Source organism: Populus euphratica, unplaced genomic scaffold (genome assembly GCF_000495115.2).
Source record: "Populus euphratica unplaced genomic scaffold, PopEup_1.0 scaffold204.1, whole genome shotgun sequence".
Lineage (NCBI taxonomy): Eukaryota > Viridiplantae > Streptophyta > Magnoliopsida > Malpighiales > Salicaceae > Populus > Populus euphratica.
In genome coordinates this window covers 355,748-379,460 of record NW_011500087.1, presented here as the reverse complement: position 1 = coordinate 379,460, position 23,713 = coordinate 355,748, and the positions used below count along the sequence as shown (strand labels likewise).

The 23,713-nt window shown below is 32.7% G+C and overlaps 2 protein-coding genes across 3 annotated transcripts in view; both read left to right on the top strand.

Annotated features, from left to right (window-relative positions):
- Window positions 1–9,678: 9,678 nt before the first annotated feature.
- On the top strand, window positions 9,679–12,581 carry LOC105109027 (UPF0481 protein At3g47200-like). 2 transcript variants are annotated; one of them, XM_011003605.1, is made up of 5 exons: window positions 9,679–9,752; window positions 10,170–10,298; window positions 10,771–11,151; window positions 11,284–11,594; window positions 11,724–12,581. In XM_011003605.1, exons 3-5 carry the CDS (start codon window positions 10,784–10,786, stop codon window positions 12,422–12,424), a joined length of 1,380 nt encoding a protein of 459 aa, XP_011001907.1. In that variant the 5' UTR covers window positions 9,679–9,752; window positions 10,170–10,298; window positions 10,771–10,783; the 3' UTR covers window positions 12,425–12,581. The 2 variants fall into 2 exon arrangements, with proteins under 2 accessions (XP_011001907.1, XP_011001906.1); XM_011003604.1 differs by having other exon boundaries at window positions 11,284–12,581.
- Window positions 12,582–22,840: 10,259 nt separating this feature from the next.
- LOC105109028 (UPF0481 protein At3g47200-like) overlaps window positions 22,841–23,713 on the top strand; it is a 7,126-nt gene continuing 6,253 nt past the window's right edge. Inside the window, exon 1 of the mRNA XM_011003606.1 lies at window positions 22,841–22,882. The gene's annotated coding sequence lies outside the window, so the exon portion shown is untranslated. The remainder of the gene's footprint in view (window positions 22,883–23,713) is intronic.

The window sequence follows — 23,713 nt, the reverse complement described above, 5'->3', positions numbered from 1 at the left end:
GTTTAAAGCACCCTAGATTTCTAAATTTTTGTCCCTCTTCACGATTTACGAGTCACAAACTCTTGAAATACCAAGGGAAAAATAAGTTTGTAAAGCACAGTAAATCTTTTTGGATTTCTTTCTTAATAAATTTTGTTAAAATCAAATTGAGAAAAACTGATGGGATTAGAAAACACCAACACCATAGCAATTATAAGACAAACCAAACATCAAGCAGCTTACCTTAGGTAGGGCGTACTAGGGGTGCTAACACCTTCCCTTTACACAACCAGTCCCTTATCTTAGAATCTCTGAAAGACCAGTTAGGTTTCTTAGTGACCATAATACTAGGTGGCGACTCCCTTTTACACAAATAATAAAACTAAAAGACCCTGAAATCAATCGATGGTCGCCGCAATGCCGCTCTCCCCTCGCGAGGGTACGGCAGGATGGCGACTCCACTGGGAACCTTTGGATTAAGCTTGGTAATTGTTTTTTTTATTATGCTATGTGTTTTTTTATTATTATTATGAATGATACTTTGTTTAAAAACTTTAGCATGCATCTATGCATTCTGTCATACATGGTGTAGTCATCACTTTATTTATTTATTTTTTTTAGAGCACATACATTAAACTTTAAGTTAAGTGGGGAACTAGCAGCTTGCCTTATGACTTGAGTTAAGGTTTAAGTTTGTGCAAACCCTACCTCTTTGCTAAGTGTTTAGATTGATTGTGATTGGTACTTGTGCCACCTCACTATCTGTTGAACCCCTATATTGCCTTTACGAGGGTGATCACTGAGACAGGAAGAGACCCTTTTTTTAGAGACCAAGTAGTAAACCTACCATATGTCTCACGTAAAAGAACTAGAACCTATCCTTAAGGTGTACGCTCTATAATATCTTTTGTATCAAAACAAGTCTAACCCCAAGGTATCTTGAATTATAGGACTTGTGAATGAAATTGCCACCATTACTAAATTTTCCATCATAGAATATGGGAAAATTTTGAACTATCACAATTAACTGAAGGAGACTGTCTTAGAAGCGATGCTATAAAGCTATCACCAATTAAGAACCTGAATTGCATTATAAATGAGGCGAACAAGTTAATGACTCACTTTTAGAATGTGGATAAGAAAGCCTTTTTTTTTTTTTAGGAAATACGGACGTTTGGTAGAAATTGTAAGAGTATAAGTTTTAAGCCAAGCTGTGCAAGTCTTAGTTTATTTTTTGGGATCCAGACTACTATTGTTTTTCTTTTAAAAGCATAGACCGATGTCCTACTATAGAGGAATATGGAATGTTGATTGAGTTTCCAAACAATTTATATAGGATTTATTTCCCTTTGAGATTTAATAAGATCATCCCCGAATTGTTAAAATTGCTCAAAATCACCAACATGGAAAAGTTTTTAGAAAAAGAATGTTATCGATCTGAAATGAAGGATGCTAGAAATTAAAATGAAAAAAGTTAGGATTAGAAAACGAGAGATTGATTGCCTTGAGCATATTTGACCTTGTGCCAAGGTTGGGTTGACAAATTAGAAGGTTTACCTAGTAGTGATTTCAAGTGGAGAGCCTCATGGGTAATGGCAGTGAAAGTTCTAATGAGTTGTGGATAAAGATGTTGGGCATCATTGGTAGGGATTACAAGTTATGTGAGTTACACTCCAGCCCTAGTGGTAAGGCAACTTGGGGGCATGCAGTTTATTCCAAGGACTATAAGAATTGCTTAGTTTTTTGGTTTATTCAAAGATCCTATTGCATAAAATGTTTTAGAGATCATTAAACAAGATTGGAAGCATTTAGTTTTGTTTGAGATAAAAGGTTTAAAATATCCAAGTGTAAGTGAAGGATATGCAAGATGGAGAGATTTAGCTACTTTAGCCATGCCTTGTGTAAGAGTCAAATCTCCCAAAACTGTAGAAGATCCTATTAAAAAAAAGGGTAAATAATGAAGAGGAGTTGAGAAGACAAGTGAAAAAAAAAATTCGGATAGAGTTGAGCAAATGCAAAAAAAAAAAAAAAAGACAAAGCAATGTTGGAAGAAATTATGCATGAGCAAATACAATCTAGAGATGCAAGAATAATAAAGCTTGAGTTAAAACTGAGTGAGGAGAAGATTGCTAGTGAAGAAAGTGAGAAGAAATTAGGAGGGATAAGTTTGGATTGGATGCAACGTTGCTCTGAACTTGAAACAGCGGATATTGACTTTAACGATTGTAAATGAAGCATAAAATATTACCAAGAAAAGTTTGCACAAGTTTAGTTCGAATTGATGGATAGGATAGGGAAGTATGAGGATTTGAATAAAAAATATATGGAGTTAGAAAGCTATTTGATAGGGATTACAAAAGAACAAAGTAAAAGGAAAGGTTTTGAGGTTGTTGGAGCAAAGTTAGTGGTTATAAAGAATAAGATAAAAGTTATGAGGATAAAACTTGATAAGGAACGTAAAAAGGTGAAATATTCGGACGAGAAGCTAGCAAGAATAGAAAAAAGACAAGGATTAAATAGACATCAACCACGCTGCTTTGAACATAACCAATATGTTGCTCATAGAAAAAAGATGATTAAGACAAATAAGTAAATGGACGACGCTGCTACACTTGTTTAGATTATTAGAATCAATGCACAAAATATGGAAGGGGATATCATTTGCTATTGTTGAAGCCTAGCTAAAACCAATGTCTTTCTAGGGAAGATTGAGAATCACGGCTTTGCCATTTTTACTTTTGACCAGAGAGTTTGTTGAGGAAAAGGATTAAAATATTGTATTTTTAAACGTAATAAACTTATCAAGCATTAATGAAAATGACTTTGACCCATCTTCTTATGCAACATTTGTCTCTTGGTGAATATGATTCAAGTAAATGACTGAAATGACAGTACTCCTAGCAAAGCAATGTCACAAGAAAACCTATTTTTATAAATTCTCCATTTAAATCCTTTATAATCTTCTTAGAATTGATTTAAATCAACTAATTACCATCAATCTCAAACTACTTGGAGTGAATTTCATATATTTTATTCTTGTTCTTCTTCTTCACTGGACTTTGTATCATATTTTACAATAGTCTCTTTAAAACCAAAAATTAAAATTATATTGTTTCACAAGCAACTAAAACTATTCAAATCTTTTATTCTTGAATCAATTTTTTTCTTACAACGTATGCATAAGGAGGGGATTGTTTATAATAACAACCGATTGAATTAAACCTAGCTATTTGAAATAGCTTTTTCCTGATTGTATCTAATGTTATGTTTGGACTGATATGGTATATTGTGTTGACTTGGAATATAAAATGAAAGCACAACTAAACCTCTATAAATTAATACTTTTAAGACCATGGAAATTTATCAGTTAATTGAGATATTATTTAAATAAATTAATAATTTTTTAATTTATAAATTAATTAATAAAAATTGATTTATTAAAGTTTTATTTTTTTATTTTTTTCAAAACATTAAAGTTAATGGATATATTATGTATTGTTATCTATGAATACTATCTAATTTTCAAGTTACAAGTTATTTATTATACCAAAAGCAAAAATGATTAATCCTTGTTTGTATGAATATTGTGTCATATGAATGCTCCTAGCTTGGCCAACATACAAATTAAAGTCAATGACTTGATTGTTTGTGCAAATAACATATTCGTTGCTTGCCATATAAATGTTACAAGTCTTGAAAGCTATTTCAAGAATTTCAGCTTTAAAGTTTATTGAGAAGAATTTATGAAAAAATGAATCATCACACCTTCTAAGAATTTTTATTTTATGAATTAACTAGTTTATCATACACTAATCTAAAATTAGAAATAAACTAGAAGAATTACATATGAAAAATATTTTTTTTGTTGTTTACTAATGAAAATTATGATGGAAAATTTTTGTTCGTAATTTTCGACAAAAACAATGATGAAAAATTTATTTGCGTTGTTACTTCATTTAATGATGGATAAATACCTCTTACATATGCATTAACAAGGAATAAATATAGTAGGCTATTGAAAGATTTTTTATAAAGGGGTGTAGGGAGAGTTACTAGATTTAAAATGTAACTAACCCTAGAGAAGAAACCCATTGGAGAAACTTTCATGTGAGGAACTTTCATTGAAGAAACTCAATGGAGGAACTTTTATTGAAGGAATTCTCATTCCCAAACTCAATGAAGGGACTTTTATTTCCGAACTCATTGGAGGAACTTTTATTGGAAAAACTCAACTCTTTTTAAAGAAACTCCTACTAGAGGAACTCTTAATTGATAAAACTTATTAGAGGAACTCTTATATCAGAACTTGATAAAGGAACTCAACTTTCATTAAAGAGACTCTCCTTTAAAAAACTTGCATTAGAGAAACTTAATATTTTTTGGAGGAACATTCATTGAAATTTTTTTTTGTAAAGCCAAGTTCATGAGGGCTGAACTCTTTTTTTTTACCAAGCCCATGGCATTGAGCTCTTCCCCAAGTTTGAGCCCATGAGGGTTGAACTATTTCTTATGGCCATGACATTAGACCTAGTTGCAGGAGATCTTAATTGTTTTTAGCCTTTGAGGTTCTTTAGGCTCGTTAATTTTAGATTCATCAAAAACCTAAAAGATTTTGTTCATCTAAAGAGAAAATCAACAATTCTAAATAAAATAGAACAAGATAAATGATTTCAACCATTAAAGATCTCCCATTAATGATGTAATGTTTATATAAGACTTTTTCAATTCTTCCCCTTATATTTTTTTCTCCCAAAAATCCATAAGAATATGAGTGTTTATAGGAGTTTCGACTAACTAGTAGTTTTTCATATATAAAAATATTCATTCATAAAGTGTTATCAAAATGATATGCAAGATTGTTCGCCAAATTCTTCTTAACCAACTCTAAACTCAACTTGGCAATTTCTTGGCCTACGTGGTTGATGATCCTACTATTCAGCTTGTTCCTTAGGTTATTTTTTATGATCAAAACTTCATTATTTTTTTGTCAGAAATACTATATCCAACAATCTTTGAAGAAGTACGCCTAAATCAAAACTTGATCACATATTGGATGACTAAATCATTTGACTAGATAATCATATTTAAATAAACAGAAATAGAATGCCATACAATCTTTTAGGACGGAAGAAGTATGTACTTATTTGTGTAAAATAGTAAGATTTCTAAAATTCATATTTTGAAAATTATTGAAGAAAAGAGTAAGGGAAAGAGAGAACATAAAAAAAAAAAGAATTGTTTATTTATTTTTATTATTGAACCTAGACGAACCTAAGACTTTCTGTAGAAAGGAAGACAAGGATATATGTTAGTTTAGCTGCAAATTCATTGGCAACTTGTTAGTTTTATTGACGTTGCAATTATGTGATATTGTTTGTCGTAGATTTATTAATGTTACAATTAATTAATGTTCTTTATTACATGAGATATTTGGGCGAATTTAAAAAAGTAAAAAGATATATATAAAAAATTATTTTCTAGTATTTAAAATAAGTAGGATATATAATACTAGCATATCTGAGAATTTATGATAAGAGGCTAACTGTTACAGTGTTAAATGTTCACGAGGTGCACACTTAGGCATGCTTTCCAAAACCAAACCTAAAGGTGCTGGTAGCCTTGCCAAAAATGGGATAAATGAGCAATGTAGATTTATGCAGCTGTAGGTTCGTCAAAAGGAAAATCAGTAGCGCAAAATGTTGGCAAACATGGGCTGGACGATGGAATGTCCAAGCCAGACAGGAGAACTTGTCAAGGGCATAGGCTGACGAGAACTGGAGCTGTCGAGAAATGCGGTAGTACAGATTGTTGACGGACATGGGCTTAATGATGGAATGTCCAAGCCAAATAGGAAAACTCATCAAGGGCTGACGAAAACTGGGGCAGTTAAGAAATGCGGTAGTGCAGATTATTGACAAACATGGGCTTGACAATCAGGGGCATAGGCTGACAAGAATTGGGGCTGTCAAGGAATTCAACAGTGCAGACAATGGGAGCCTACACACATATGTGAATTTGGCAGTGCAAGAATTGGTAGCCTGCACGCTGATGTGAATTTGGCAACGCAGACATTGGGGGCCTGCACATAAATACGAATTTGGCAGCGCAGGAATTGGCAGCCTGCACCCAGATGTGCATTCGGTAGCGCGCAACAGCTTGTGCAAGTCAGGGGCTCAACTTGGCAAGATCTAAAACTTGGATAAAGGACTATCCAAGGCATACGGGTGACTTAATAACTGATGAAGCAAGAGTTGGCAGATAAGGCTACCAGGCAAGCATGCAGAAAGTGGGAGCATAACTGGGGTGCTCTCCAAGTTGTTGAAATCATGAAGAACATGGAGGAGAAAGTTCTCCACTATATCCTGAAAATAGAGATATGGGTGAGGTACTAAAGATCATAAAGATCATGGGGTGAGAAAGTGCCCCAATATGCCCTAAAAAATAGGGATCATGAAGGTGCCCTGCAGCTCACATACTTGGCTATACATAGTCATTGTAGTTCTTACTTGTATAGAGAGAATACATAGAGGATAGAACGCATATAGAAGAAATAACGTATGTAAACTTGATGGTGTAGCATGCGAATTTTATGCATAGCACACATTGTGTAATCCTTTGTTGATGAGATAAATAAAGGTTAAGAGTTCTTCTTGTATTCTCGGTGTGCTTTGTGAAGAGCAATTCTACTTGTGTATTCCGCTTGTCTTTTAACATGGGAAAGTAGGGAAACCTCTCGGGTGAGGGAAACACTTAGTTAATAGGCAAACACGAGTGGATAGACGAGGAAAAGCTGAGTCTAGCGAGGGACTACACTGCCGCACGGGTTTATTCGCGTAGCGAAAAATTACCCTGTGACATTAACTATATCAAACATATGATAAAAATTACTCTAAGATATCCTACGTAATGTAAATTATTGTGTGCTTGTTAACTTAAAAACATCAAGTTAGCTTTCATATTAAGTTATCTAAATTTTTATATTTGATCAAAAACTTGTCAATCTTAAAAATAGTGATTTTTTTATTCAAACCTGATTCGAAGGTTGACTAGGTTAAAAGACCGGGGTCTCGGATTATATGGGTCAACCTAGAAATATTAAAAAAAAATTGAGATTTTAATATTATATAAAAAAATTAAGAAACAATTCATGTGAATATAAATTATACATGTTGTTAATAATAAAGTTTAAAAGATTATTTTAAAATATTTTTTATATCTCACACTGAAAAGATACCATCTTATTCTTTTAAGTTGAAGTATTTAAACCAAAAAGATTTTTTATCCCACATTAAAAAAATATAACTTTTTTCTTGTAGAGTATATATACTAAAGAGTTTCAAATCCTACATTAAAAAAAAATATTTTTCTAGTAGTTATATAGTAAACTTTAAAATATGTAAAATTGAAAAATATTAAAAAAGAGGGGTCTTTGAAAAAAATACATATTTGAGAGAAAAAAACGGGTTTCAACAACATTTTGTTGTAATTTCTCAACCATTGGGAGCTCCCAATCAGTATCAAGCATCTAATCTAAGGAGTTTGTCGTCTTGCAATAACACACAACTCATCTCACCAAAAAATACAAGCAACTAACAATGAATTATGAACAACTTTCCTAAATGGTCTTGAATATATCATCACAAAGTGGTGATACATGTGCGCTTTCTTTTTTGTCGTATGGTTCCAGGAACAACCCGCCTTTTTTTCCTTCTCCCGCTCCTTCATTGTTCTAATTTAATATTTTTTTGGAAATACATTCAATCTGTAATGAATATTATTTAAATTTTTTTATTTTTTATGTTTAATAAAATTTTAACTGTATAATTGGTTTTTTTTACTTTTAATATATATAATTTTATATTATTTATTCTAAATAATTTTTAAAAAAAGAATTTAAAAAAACCTCATCGACAAATTTACAAATAGAATGAATCCATCGGCATCTTATAGAGAATTAAAAAATATTTACTAAAAATACCATAATCATTAACACTTCCATAGATGGATAAGATTTGTTAGCATTTTAACGAGGGTTCAAAAATATTTACTGGAAATGCCACAATCACCAATGTCTTCATAGATAGATATAGTTTGTTGATATTTTATTGAAAGTTGAAAAATATTTACTAGGAAATGCCTCTATCACCAACAGACTATATTCATCGATATATTTCTTGTGAAATTTTTTTTGGCGTATATTTTTCTTCTATAAAACCATCAGTAATATTTTTTTATTTAGATTTAGCAAAGGAATGTGGGATTATTGATGAAAGAGATGCTGACAGACACTTTTCGTCGGTAATTTAGTCGATAAAAAATTTACCAATGAAGTCTAAATCTTATACCAATAGATTGTGTCCGTTGGTAAAACTATTAAATCTAGTAGTGATATAAAATATATATACTAAAGAGTTTCAAATCCCAGATTGAAAAAATAACATATTCTTCTAGTATTTATATAGCAAATTTTGAAATGTGATGGTAACCAATTGAAAAATATGAAATAAGTGGGGTCTCTAGCAAAAAAAAAAAACATATTTAAGATAGAGAAAAAAAAAGGTCTCTACTAGGTTTTGCCAGGTTACCAAGGTTTCGAGGTAACCTGGCAGGTCGATTGGTTTTCTCCACACCAATTATAGTTTCTGATTTTTAATAAAATAGACGAGTTAATTTACTTAGGTAGTTTCTATTTTTATATTCCAAAACATCAAAATTAATGCATATATCATGTATTGTTATATATGAACACTATCTAATTTTGAAATTAAAAACCAAAGGCAAATAATTAGTCCCCATCTATATCAATATTGTGTCACATCAATACTCCAAGCATGGAAAGCTTGTAAATTAAAGTTAGTGACTTGTTTGTGTATATAGTCTTGCATATTTCGATTTCTTGTAATATGTGAAGCAAATAACATATTCTCTACTTGCTATGTAAATGTTAGTATATGCGACTTGAAAGCTACTTCAAGAATTTTAGGTTAAAAATATTCCAAAACAAGTCTTGAAAGCTACTTCAAGAATTTTAGGTCTTTTTTCAATGTCATAATTTTTTTAAAGCACAAATCACACCTTATAAAAATAAAAAAATATATGCTTTTTATATGGTTCTCACAAAAAAAAATTCAACAACACCTTTAAATCAAACACCCAAATAGTATTGTTGGAATCTTAAAAAGTATATTACAAATATCCTAATTATATAACAACAAGCAATATAGTTTTAAAAACAATGAATTTATCCTTAATAACAACAAAAATTTTAATCATTTAAAATACTTTAACAAATAAATATCTTTCTTTAAATATTTTAATTTAAGTATTGTTATTTTTATTTATTAGTATGCATGTTGGGATTTTGATCTTATATATATTGCAAATTTGAATATATGTTTATTATGCATGTTTGTATTTGTTTTTATTTATATGAAAATCATGTTTACCATGACTTATTATTTTATATATTTATAGATCTACACTTATATAAATTCTAATTTTTTTTAAATATATTTTTATATTTAATTATAATAAATTAAAAATATTTACTCGGCGTAAAAATTGAAGAAACAGCTTGAGAGCCTTATTGAAACACCTTTGAACACTTTGATCTAGATAATCGAATCAAAACAAACCACGTGTTTGAAGATAACAAGGAGCTAGCAGCGGCCTTATATATATGTGGAAGCAACGCATGTTATGGAAAAGGCATTATAGAAAGACCTCCAATGTTATTTCTCCTCTCTGTCTTCTTTCACCCTAAGACCTCCAAGGTTTATTCTCCTCTCTATCTTCTTCACCTTCTAAAATGTCTTCATTCAATATGTTGCAATCTATTTGATGTCAGTTCAACTTTTAATTCTTTTAACTGAATCACCCATTTGTGGCCCAATATCCCTTTTCTTCCTTTGTTTATATACCGTATGCATAAGCTCATACCTATGCTGAGAAAAAACAAGAACAATTTTCGAGTTGCAGCATGGTTAATATTAAACTCCAAATGACTTGGCCGGTTCGGAATTAAGTTTCATGACCTCATTACCATACAGATAAAATTCAAATCACTGCGTTTGATTGGAAAACCATGGATTATTCATACAATAATGAATTTTTAGCTCCATTTTCTGCTCGGTATTTCCTTTTGTTTTCTACATGCATGGATATTCCTTGATTGAGCCATATATGCACAGGTTCCAGTTGAGAGCTCTTAATTCTGGACAAACAGCTTGCTCTTGTGCTATTCGCCTGGGACAGTAACGACCTTACTCTCTGCAGCTGGGGATTTGAAGAGTCCGGATAGCTCTACCTCTACTTTAAAGGTTTGGGTCCAGTCACTAAAATCATTCAATATGTGAATCTTCCTAATTTGTGTGATATCAACCTCTCAAATCTTTTTTGTCTTACTAACATTATTTTTACCCTGGAGTCCAGCCGGCAATGAAATGGTCTAATTTATTTTTTCTTTAATGATGCTAGCTAGCTATTCAAAAAAGAAAAAAAATATGACTCGAAGCTAGCAGATGCTCTAGAAAAAACAAACCAGCTTAGAAAACCAAATAAGAGACAAAGTTAATGGGTCCCAAATAACAAAGGCATCCGGGAAAATGAACATCAAACAATTAGGAGTAATTCCTAGCAATAATTGGGATGGGTCAGGTTGGGGCAAGTTTTCAACCCGAAAGATTCTATTGTGGAGTTCAAATACTTAAAAATAGGGAGTAGGGTTTTTTTTTATATATAAAAAAATTGATTCCCTGGGGTAATGACAGACATTTATTGTCATTTGAGCAGTGAAATTAGACAGATGGGTGGCAGTGGTTCAGCGAGCACTTCAATTGATATTGAAGGGCTTTTGAAGGAAGTTCCAGATAGCATGCAAACAACCTTGCCGGAAGAGATGTGTATCTACCATGTCCCGGTAGACATTCGTCAAGTAAACAAAGATGCCTATACCCCTCAGGTGATTTGTATAGGCCCAATTCACCAAAAGAATGAAAACCAAGTTATAAAAGAACTGAAGCGAAGATATTTCAAACAGTTCTTTAACAGACTGCCGGCGGAAAAACAGAAACCGGTTCTGGAGGAACTTGTGAAGACCATTACAGGTTGTGTAGATAAAATCCACAATTGTTATGAAGATGCTGCTTTTGAACTTTGCAAGGATCCAAAAGATTGTGAAGTTAAAATCCGCAATTGTAATGAAGATGCTGCATTTGAACCTCGCAAGGATCCGAAGGGTTGTGAAGTTGAAATCCTCGATTGTTCTGAAGATGATTCTTCTAAACGTTGCGAGGATCAAAAGGTGTTCTTGAAGATGATTCTATGGGATGCTGTATTCATCTTTGAGCTCTTCTTGAAGAACAGAGAATTTATGGAAGATACAGAGAAATACAAGTACGATTATATAATAGGTAAACCCTGGCTGATAATTGCTGTGCAACGGGACCTGATATTACTCGAAAATCAGCTGCCGTTCTGGATTCTTGATGATTTGTATGGTATTGTCTCCAAATACATTATAACCGTTTGCTCTTGTTCACCTAAAACCGATTGCGGTTGTCCACCTGAAACCGATGAAACCTGTTGCTCTTGTGTACCTAAAACCGATTGCTGTTGTCCATGTATAAATTTTCTGGTTCTTACTCGCAAGTTCTTTGAGATGTACAACAAGAGACAAACCAGTCCTCAGAAACCATTACATTTCACTGATCTGGTAAGATCTTTTTACCTTCCCGTCGACCCAAGTCCACCTGAAACTGATAAAACCTGTTGCTCTTGTGTACCTAAAACCGATTGCTGTTGTCCATGTATAAATTTTCTGGTTCTTACTCGCAAGTTCTTTGAGATGTACAACAAGAAACAAACCAGTCCTCAGAAACCACATGACTCGCCAAATAGATTACTTCATAGTGCAACTAGGCTGCACCAAGCAGGAATAAAGTTCAAGCCAAAGCCAAAAGAATACTTAATTATCATAAGATCATGGACGGAAGATAAATCTATCAAGAAAGGTGAGTTACATGTTCCAGTCCTTGAGATTGACGATCATACTGATTGTATCTTTCGAAACCTGATGGCGCTGGAGCAGTGTCATTATCCTTATAAAGCCTTCATCTGCGAGTATGTCATATTCTTGGATCGTCTTGTGGATACCAAAGAAGATGCAGATTTGCTCATTAAAAGTAAAGTTATTGTTAATATGCTTGGAGAAAGTAATGATGTGGCTAAGCTGATTAACAAACTTTGCCAAGGAATCGTAGAAGTCTCTTCGCGCTATAACAGGCTCGCCGAAGATTTAAATAAATACTATGACAACCCGTACAACAATAGTAAGGCCTTCCTCAGAAGACAGTATTTCAGTAATGTTTGGAAAGGCACCGGAACTATTGTTGGATTGATCGTCCTGTTCATCACTTTGGGAAACTTTGTTCGATCTTTTTTTTAGTACTCAAAGGTTCGATTGCTTCAGTGTCTGTACAATTCCTCCTTTCCTTTTCTGTAGCTAATAATTTTTACTTCACTTGTTTGATTGTAAGAATAATCATCAGTATTGTACTTTGTTGTAATCAACTTTAAGGAATATTATCTAGTGTGTCTATGTATTTTTGTGTCTATCTATCTACCTATCCATCCATCAACTACTGATTATGAGATATATACTGATGATGGATTCCTATGTGGCGTTTGAGATCCTCCTAGATGGACAGACAAGCAGGGACGATAAGCAGACGAGCACCAGACGAGCAGCTGATAACATTGCACAAAGCGTGTGAACCACCATCGGAATCTATGACGATCCTTGTCGGTGGATCTTCATCAAACAATATTTTTCGTTGCCGGACTAGAACATGCGAACTCCAAACAACCACGAAACAGATAATACAACCATTAAACGTTCATGCATGCCCAAGATTTGATATAAAGTCATCATATCACTATGGGTCCCACGGACCAGCTGGCGGCCAGAAACTTGAAGTTCAGTAAATTCTGATTTCACAATGGATAATTGGAAGCCTGGTTTTGTCCCAAAGATTAATGTTTTTTTTTTTTTTAATACTCGTGCTTTTGCCAGGATTATATATATTACGTCATATTTCGTGGCAAAACTGGAATTTTTTAAACGAGAAAAAAAATATTCTACTAAATATTTGATATTATATGCTATATAAACATATGTTATATAAAGAAATTAATTTGAAATATATGTACCAACTCAAGTCAAATAAAATTAATTTAAGAATATTTTTAAAATAAAATATTACATTATAGTTGTTTTCTTCAAGATTTTATATTTTAAAACTGTTTCATAATAATTTTATTTTTAATTTCATTAAAAATATCTTTCTCAATACATATAACAAACTTTTATTTATCTATTTCTAAATCTTTCAAAAACTAGAAAAGTTCTTGATAAGAATTCTATGATGATATATAATGTATAACATATAAAATTATAGCTTAAAAGGATTGTTATAAATTAATATTGTTCTTATTGACTTGTTGTTTTGTACAAGTGAATTAAATATAAATATTAAATATTTTTTTAATTTATTTATTATATCCCTTATTTTTTTAGTTGTCATATACTTCATTTTTAATCACTAGTAAATTCATACCATCATTTTTTATATAAAATTCATAACAAAATACTTATCAATTCATTAAAACTCATTTCAATTTATATCCATTAGTATATAATATTACCCATACACATATTAATTCAGTAAACCCATAAATTATTATAAATCCAAATATTTTTAATAACTAATTATAAAAAAAATAAAACTAAAATTAGATAATGAAATAAATAAAAAGATGAAGGAAACTTTCCTAAAACATGAAGTATAAGATGTCAACCAATTAATAGTTTAGGGTTTGAAAAGAAATTTTGTAGAAAAGAGAGAGACATGAACAATAGTTAAAAAAAAAAAAAGAGTTTAGATCAATTAATAACTAACAAAAAAAATTAACTCTGTAAAACTATAAAAAATACTGTGAAAAAAAATATATGGAGCAATTGCTCCCTTTTGCCCCATTTTAGCTCCTCCGGATGCCAAACCTTTTGATGGAGGAGCAAATAAAAGAATTCGAAGCAGTTAAAAATCAATATTGATTTCATAAAGGGAACCAAGATTATTTCATGTAAAAATAAACCATATCAATCTTAGGTCTTATCTAGAAAGGTGTTCTTTGTTTTAAGAAGAGAGATTTCCATGTTTAAAGATACTCGTGATCTTCAATTAAAGTTGATGCATGGATTGCAGTGAGCACAAAATACATGGATACCATTGAAAATACTGTTATCGCATGTTCAACTTTTGCAATGCACAATTTAAATTTTTAAAAATCCTTATTATATTAATATTTTAATATAAAAATACTTAAAAGAAAAAAGAAGATTAAGGCTGTTTGTCTGCGGAAAATTATTTTTTAAAAAAATTATTTTTTAATGGTGGATAGTATTATAGAAAATAAATTAAAAAATGCTAAAAAGTTATTTTTTTGAAAAATAAATTTCTAAAAAGTGAATTATAAAAAAATTAACTAATATATAAAAATATTAAATATAAATATTTAATCACTTACAATAAAAGAATAAAATCTAAAAAATATAATGATAAAAAAAATTAATATATCCTATATTTCTATATAACTTATTTTATAAAATATAACTATATATTATTTAAAAAAATTCTTATTTTTATTTTATATTTTATATTCTCGTCTCCCTTATATTCATTTTATCTTCTATGTGAATAAAATTTTTACTATTTTATTTGTTATTACCAAAGCACTAGGGAATAAAAATAATTAAAAAAACAAGGAAAATGAAAGTGAAGGAGACTGCACACGTTTTTTGCTTGTCATAATAGTTGGGCTTCTTGTGAGATCTTGATTGCTTGTGCCTACAAGGATTTATTCATCAATTCACAATTTTATGTTTTTTCATAATAGTTATACGGTCCAATGGACAATGGGGTATTTTGATTAAAAAAACAGAAAAAAAGCTACTCAAATTTGCGTTCCACACGTCAATTGCTTTACTTTTTTCTAGCGGCGCATGCAGCTGATTTTAATAGTCGAAACTATTATTCTGTCGTGTTATTCAATTTTTTTAATATTATCTTTCTCCTTAGATAATTTATGTGTCGATATCTATTTTTTTCTTTCTATTTTTTTTATCAAAATTCATATTCGTCCTTTTAGATTTTCATATCAGCCCTTTAATTTATTTATTTTTAGATTTGAATTCTTTTTTATTTTTTTATTTTAATTACCTTTAAAATTAGATTTTTTTCAATTTCATCTTCCTTCAATTTTTTAGTTTGTTAGATTTAGTTTTCGATCTTTTTATTATTTTTGAATTTGATTTTTTCTTAATTTCATCCTCCTTTATTTATTTTTATTTTTTTTAATTTGATATTTATTTTTTTTATTGCTATTTTTTTCTTAGTAAACTTTTCAGATGAAGAATTTTTTTATTTTATTTTTTAATATTAAAACAGTTGAAAATTTATTTTTTTTAATTGAACCCAAATCTGAATTAACTCAGAATAATTGAAACATGTTAAGTAAAAAAAATCTCCTTTAATGGACTTTGTATTATATTTTGTGATAGTCTATCTTAAATAATTAAATTTTTAACTTCCAAGGTAAGTATATTCCACTTTTAATTTGACTTTAAATGCTAGTAACCATGTTTTTCATTAAATTTTCAACAGTTAAAACATGTCATATCATTAAATCATTAAAAACAATGTCCCCTTCTTAATAAAACCAGCTAGGTTCCTTCCTCTTCACCTTTCTTGTTTCAGCGAGCTCTTTCTATTTATGTAAAAATGGTATAGGTGTTTTTATTTTACAAACTATAGAAAGAAGAAATAGTTATCAATGAATTAGAGTTAGGTACAATACTTTGACCAAGAAAAATGAGTTTTTATTAGAGTTTTTATTAGTTTATAATTTTTTTTTGGTATAAAGAATGAAAAACCAATATTTGAAATTAAAGTTGTAAACTTTTGATGGATTTTCTTGTTGATTAATAAAAGGAGTAAATTAGGAATTACATCTGCACGGGTACGAAGAGAGTTACAATTGACACTTTTTTTCTACTTTGATTTTTTTGTGAAGTTTTTAAATATTTTAATTAAACACAATTAAATAGCATCATAATTTGTTTTGGTGAGACTCAAAGTCGACATAAAGGAAATTTGTGTTGTTTTTCCTCTTTTTTTTTTAAATCTTGTTTCTTTTTTGAAAGAGATGGAGAAAAAGAGTCAGTTGAAAAAGATCAGTATGAATTTTTTTTTAAACAACATGACATTTCTTTTAATTATTTAACAATACTATACCTTTTTTATTAACACGAAACTGTAATTTTAAAATTTGACTAGTTAAAACATAAATATCATAAAATGTCTTGATTTCGTAAACCCTAATCTTAAAGATATTATAATTTGAATGAGATATGGTGCTTTCAAACTTAAATCTAAAAGAATTATGAAACATTTTTCAGATAGGTAAAAAGTCAATTCTCGTTACACCCTTTTTTTTTTATTAATCATAAATATTCAGGTCAGTTTATGTGCAACTCGACTAATTTCTCGAGTTCTTGAAGTTAACGATTATATAATCATTTAATAATCTTAAAATTTATAACATTCAAACTGGTAATTTTTAAAGAGTAAATTTAAAGTTTAAAAGCTACAGCCGAGTTATTACATATTTACACTCATTTTCTTAATTAATAAATAAAGAGTGAAGCCTGTAAATAAAAGGGATATAACAAAAGTGAAGAGACAGGAGAACTCATACTTATTTGAACCGAGGACTACAAGAGAGACAAAGGTCGAGGGTGAACTAGTATACCATCCAGGAAATCAGGTGCCTCCGCTTTTCAGACCAAGGTACTAGTTCTTTGCGTACTAGCTACCTTTGTCTCGTTACTGTTCATGTTCCTTAATTTGTTCCCTTAATTTTGCTTCCAAAGACAAAGAATAATTTCATGTATGATTAAATAAGTTGCCATGAGATTTTTTTAAATCGAGCCCAAGTACTACAATACTGATTATTAACTTGCTTGTTTATTTTAGTACCTTTTCCTTATGCTGCTTAATTTGAAGTTAATTTCATTACTAGTTAATTACAGTTATTTATTTGTCAAATGATCAGAAAACTTCAACAAATGGGAGAAAACGATCGATTAAAAAGCCCTTCAATTCCAATTGAAAAGCTGCGCCAAGATATTTTAATTATTATTCGAGATGACTTGGAGACTAGCTTTCGGTCTGAGCAGTGTATCTATGAAGTTCCTTTAGCATTTCGCGATCGAAAGGTAAATGCCTACACTCCTCGAGTAATCTCTATAGGTTCTATGTTGGTGGGAGAAACCACTTGTGATGGCTTTGAAACACTCAGAGGGGATAAAACACACTTTTTTATTTCAAGAACAAAGCTTACAATAACATAAACAAAAGCTTACAACAACCCCTCTCTCTTTCTCTCTTTCTCTATAGTGTTTCTCTCAATCTCTCCACACATAATTGCATAAGCTTAGCTATCTATTTATACACGAAATCAAAACAAGAAAATTCAACCTTCAAGTGTGAAGGCGGTTGTGCTCGACGGTGTGAAAGCGGCTGGCGGCTAGTGGCTGACGACCGGCGGCTGGACGGTTGAGCGGTGACAGCTGGTGGTGGTCTTCCTTAATCTTCTAGATTGAGTTTACTTTCAACAAATCTCCCTCTTAAACTCAATCGAGGGATGTCATTCCAAGCATGAATTTCAATCTGATAAATACTTCTCTTTTCAATGGCTTGGTAAAGATATCTGCAACTTGATCATCTGTCTTGCAGGATATCATCTCGACTTCTTTGTTCTTTACATGCTCTCGAATAAAGTGATGACGTGTATCAATATGTTTACTTCTTTCATGATGCACCAAGTTCTTTGCCAATGCAATCGCTGATCGATTATCGATATAAATCTCTGTAGGATTTTCTTGAGGAAATCCCAAAAACTTCAGCAAATTCCTTAACCATATTAAATGGCATATAGCTGAGTTGGCAACAACATACTCAGCTTCACAGCTTGATAATGTGACAATTGATTGCTTCTTGGATGACCATGTGAAAGATGTATCTCTTATGAAAAATACAATCCCTGTTATATTTTTTCTTTCATCCAGATTTCTACCCCAATCACTATCCAAGTAGCAGTAAGATTGAAATTTGTACTTGAGGTATAAAACATACCTTCATTTATTGTGCCTTTGATGTAGTGAAGAATTCTCTTAGCTGCATTCAAATGAGACTGGACTGGCTTCTCCATATATCTACTGATCAGTCTGACTCCGTAGAGTATATTTAGTCTGGTACATGTCAAGTACCTTAAGCTTCTTACCAAGCTTTTAAAGTAAGTTGGATCGACATTTCCAACTTTACTTTTCCTCAATTCCACTCCATTCTCAACTGGAGTTGATACCGAATTTGAGCTTTCCATCTTGAACCTTTCAAGAATATCTTTGGCATTACTATTTTGGGATACAAAAATCCCTTCTTCTTTCTGCACCACTTCTAAGCCAAGAAAATGTGTCATCAGACCAATGTCTGTCATCTCAAACTCTTGTACCCTGCTTTTCTTGAAGTCTTCGAGCATGGTAGGATTATTGTCGGTGAATATCAAGTCATCAACATATAGGCACACAAATAATATGTTGTCATCTACTTCTTTCTTCACATAAATTGCGTGTTCATATGGATATTTTTCAAATCCATTATCTTGAACATCTTGTCAATTCTAGTATTCCAAGCACGTGGAGCTTGCTTCAAACCGTAGAGGGCTTTCCTCAACTTGTATATTTTGCCTTCATTTTCAGCATCAATGTATCCAAGTAGTTGTTCAACATAGATCTCTTCTTCTAGGAAGCTATTCAGAAATGCGGACTTCACATCAAGTTAATAGATCTTCCATCTATGTTATGCTGCTAGTAAGATCATCAGTCTGATTGTCTCTAGCCGGGCTACTGGAGCAAACACTTCTCCATAGTCAATGCCTTCTCTCTGTTTGTAGTCTTTCACCACTAATCTTGCTTTGTATCTTTGCACTTCTCCTTTTGCATTCTTTTTTGTCTTATAGACCCATTTGACACCTATTGCTTTCTTGTTTTCTGGTAGATAAGTCAGCTTCCAGGTATCATTCTTCTCAATGGCATGTATTTCTTCATCCATTGCTTTTATCCACTTCTCTTCTATGATAGCTTCATTGAAGCTAAGTGGGTCGCTATCTACAAAGAAACAAAATAGAGTTGTATCTTCCATTACTTGAGTGGCGTCATATAGCTCTTCTAGATTTCTCATCCTCCTTGGTCCTTCTGATGAGGATGCTGATGATGGTTTTGGTAATGATGGTGTTGATGATGATTCTAACGTGTTTCTCCTATTGAATACAGGAAATCTATATACTGGACTTTGTGGCACATCTTCTGGTACTATTGGACCTTCTGCAAGTACTATTGGTACTTCTTCATCTTCAAGGATCAAATCAGTGCTGATCCATTTAACTGCTTCTTGGTCATCATTCCATTGCCAAGTTTTATCTTCTTCAAAGATAACATCTCTGCTCATAATTACCTTCTTGGTGATCGGATTATACAGCTTGTATCCCATTCTTCTCTCACCATATCTGACAAAGATGCATTTCTCGTTTTTATCATCAAGTTTGGTCCTTCTTGCATCTAGGATCTTTGCATATGCCACACAACCAAAGACTCGAAGATGAGTAACACTTGGTTTGTGACCACTCCATGCTTCATGTGGAGTTACAGCTTGCAAACTTCTGGTTGGGTAGCGATTCAGCAAATATACTACACATGATACAGCTTCAACCCAATATTGCTTGGGCAGTTTCTTTGCTTTGAGTAGACTTCTTGCCATATCAAGAATTGTTCGATTCTTCCTCTCAACTACACCATTCAGCTGTGGTGTATAAGCTGGTGTTGTCTGATATCTGATGCCTTGTTGTGTATAAAAGGCTTCAAACTCATTTACTGTATATTCTCCACCTTGATCAGATCTCACGATTCTGATCTTATAGCCACTTTGCTTCTCAATAATTGCTTTAAAATCTTTAAAACAATTGAACACTACTGACTTCCTCTTCAAAAAATATACCCATGTCTTTCTGCTAAAATCATCAATGAAAGTGAGGAAGTACCTATTTTGTCCAGTCGACATAGGCTTTATAGGACCACACACATCTGTATGTACTAACTCTAGTAGCTTGTTTGCTTTCCAGTTGACTTCTTTAGCAAAATTGGATCTGTGATGTTTGCTGAGGACACAACTCTCACAAACTTCTTCTAAATGATCAATGTGGGGCATACCTTTGACCATCTTCTTTCTTGCTAGCATCTTCAGACTTATGAAATTTAGATGTCCAAGCCTTAGGTGCCGAAGTCATTCTTCACTGTTGGTGATGACACTCAAACACTTTGCTGCATCATATTAGATGTTTAAAGGAAACATCTTATTCTTGGACATTTTCACATAGGCAATTAATCTCCCATTGTAGTCTGTAATTGTCAGATGACAATTCTTCATGTAAAGTGTATAGCCTCTCTCCACAAGTTGACCTATGCTCACCAAGTTCTGCTTTATGGCTGGGACATAGTAGATATCGGCGATGTAGCTATAATTGTCATTCTTCAACTTGATTGGGATGTTGCCTTTACCTTTGAATGGAACTTTTGACGTATCTCCAAAGGTGACAAAACCTTGTATGGTCTCATCTAGATCACCAAATAAATCTTGTTGGCCACACATGTGATTGCTGGCTCCAGAATCAAGATACCAAATATTCTCTTGATTCTTGTCAAGTCCTTGCTGGACAAATAATGCAGCTGCTCCTCTACTATTGAAATCCTCTTCTTTATAGTTGACTCGCTCACGTATCTCTAGTGGAGCTTTCTTTTGACATTTAGTGTTATAGTGGCCAAATTGATTGCAATTATAACACTGAATATTCCTCTTATCACGGTTATTGTAACCGCCTCCTCTTCCTCTAGGAGGGAATGCTTGTTGTCCTCAACCTCCTCTAGTGGTGTTTTTACCACCTCTTCCTCTAAAACCTGTATTCCAAGAACCTCTACCTTGAAATCGTTGAAATCCTCCTCGTGTTTGTTGACTTCTTCCTCGAGTGGTGTATCCACTTGTTGAATTCTCCCCTTGCTCATATTTGTCTTTGAGAGACAATTTTGCTTGTAAGGCATGCTAAATTGTCTTATCTCCATTTCTTTTTACAATCTTCTGCTCACGAGCTTGCAAAGAACTCATAAGTTCATCCACTGTTAACTTGTCCACTTCTTTGGACTCTTCAATATCGACAACAACAAAATCAAATTTTGGATCTAGGGATCTCAAAATTTTCTCAGTAATTCGAGCATCTGAAAGGGCTTCTCCATTTCTTCTCATTTGATTGACTATCACCATAATTCTTGTGTGATAATCAGATATGGATTCTGAGGACTTTATTTGTAACAATTCAAATTCACCTCGTAAAGATTGTAGACGAATCTTCTTTATTCTGTCAGCACCTTTGTATTTTTGTTGGAAAGCCTCCCATATTTCTTTTGATGTTTCTGCAGAAGCAATGATTTCAAATGTCACTTTATTAAGACCTTGATAAATGATGGTCTTTGCTTTGTTGTCTTTCTTTCTATTGGTTTTGAGGACTTGCTTCTGTACCTCTCGTAAAGCATCTTTTGATTCTTTGGACTCTAGTTCATCATAACCATATTGCACAATGTCTATACACTCTTGTGAACCAAGGAATGCCTTCAATCTGATGCACTAACTATCATAGTTGTCTTTGGTTAGCTTCGGGATGAGTGTTTGTGCATTTTCTATAGTCATTTTGCTCTTTAAATGACTATATCACCTTTTAGGAGTTGAATTTGGCAAAACCGATATCGTAGATGGATCCAGAATGGTCCAAATAGTAGGGAACCAGTCTGACTTTGTAGAAAACAGGTCAACAATGGGGTGAACCGGTCCAAAAATCAATTCGGGTTGTTTGCTGGGTTGAACCGGGAATATTCCAAGGAATATTCTTTTTGACTTTAGAATATGGCTCGAAGCTTGGCTTGGCTTCAGAATATGGCTTGGATCTCGGCTCAGCTTCAGAATATGGCTCGTGGCTTGGCTCGCAGCACGGCTCAAATATGGTGCGCGTGTAGCTCAGTCGTCTTCTTCCTCGGGGAGCATGGGCTACAGTGTTGAAACTTCAGACGGAGAGTGTGGTCCACCCCATGCTCTGATTGATCTGATTTTTGCGTCATTGAGTTCGTATTGATGAGTTGTACACTTTGGAATGATCAAAACTTATTTTTGACAACTTTGAAAATTCAGATATTTCCCAAAAATACCTTTGTTTTCTGACGAACAGGGATTTGATACCAATTGTTGGTGGGAGAAACCACTTATGGTGGCTTTAAAACACTTAGAGGGGATAAAACACATTGTTTTATTTCAAGAACAAAGCTTACAATAACATAAACAAAAGCTTACAACAACCCCTCACTCTTTCTCTCTAGTGTTTTTCTCAATCTCTTCACATATAATTGCATAAGTTTAGTTATCTATTTATACACGAAATCAAAATAATAAAATTAAACCTTCAAATGTAAAGACGGTTGTGGCCGACGGTGTAAAAGCGACCGACAGCTGGATGGTTGGACGGTAAAAGCTGGTGGTTGATTTCCTTAATCTTCTAGATTGAGTTTACTTTCAGAAAAAAGTGGTGGCTATGGAAATTCAGAAACGGAGATATCTGAAAGAATTTCGTAGACTGAGAGTGCAAAGGGAGCAAGAAGGACTTTTGGAAACACTTTTGAGAACCATTTCAGGTCAAGAAGATCACATACGCCGTTGCTATGCAGCTGATTCCTCGAAGCTTGGCGGCGATCAGTTTGTGATGATGGTTCTGTTAGATGCTGTATTCATCTTCGAGCTCTTCTTGAGGAATGAAGAATACCTGGGCGATACAGGCAAATATCAAGACGATTTTATAATAGGCCAGCCCTGGTTGAGAGCTGCGATTCGACGAGACTTGATATTGCTTGAAAATCAGCTGCCATTCTCTACTCTCAATGAATTATATGATTGTGCAATGAGCGAGACCGCTTGCAAATCTTTCATGTACCTTTCCTGCCGGTACTTTGATAAGTACAAAAAGAATTCCGAGCCCAGCAAAAAAATACTACATTTCACAGATTTGGTGAGATGTTTTCTATCATTCAAGCACCCGGATTTAAAAATTGACAAGGCAGAACCGATAAAAACTCTTTACAGCGCAACAATGCTGCATCAGGCAGGAATTAAGTTCAAGCCATTGCCGAATGTATCCCTGCTTGACATTAGAGCCTGGAAACCTCTCTCGAAAGTTCAGACACCGCTTTCAGATAAGAAAGGTAAGTTACTTATGCCTTCCCTTGAAATCGACAACAATACCGAATGTCTCCTCCGAAACCTCATTGCGTTGGAGCAGTTACATTATCCAGGAGAAGAGTACATTTGCCGTTATGTTAAGCTACTAGATTTTCTGGTGGATCTTGAAAACGATGTGGATTTGCTCATTGAAAATAAAGTTATTGTTAGCAAGCTAGGTGACAGTAAAGCGGTGGCGGAGCTTATTAACGAACTTAGTCGGGAAATGGTAGAAGTTTCATCCGCTTATG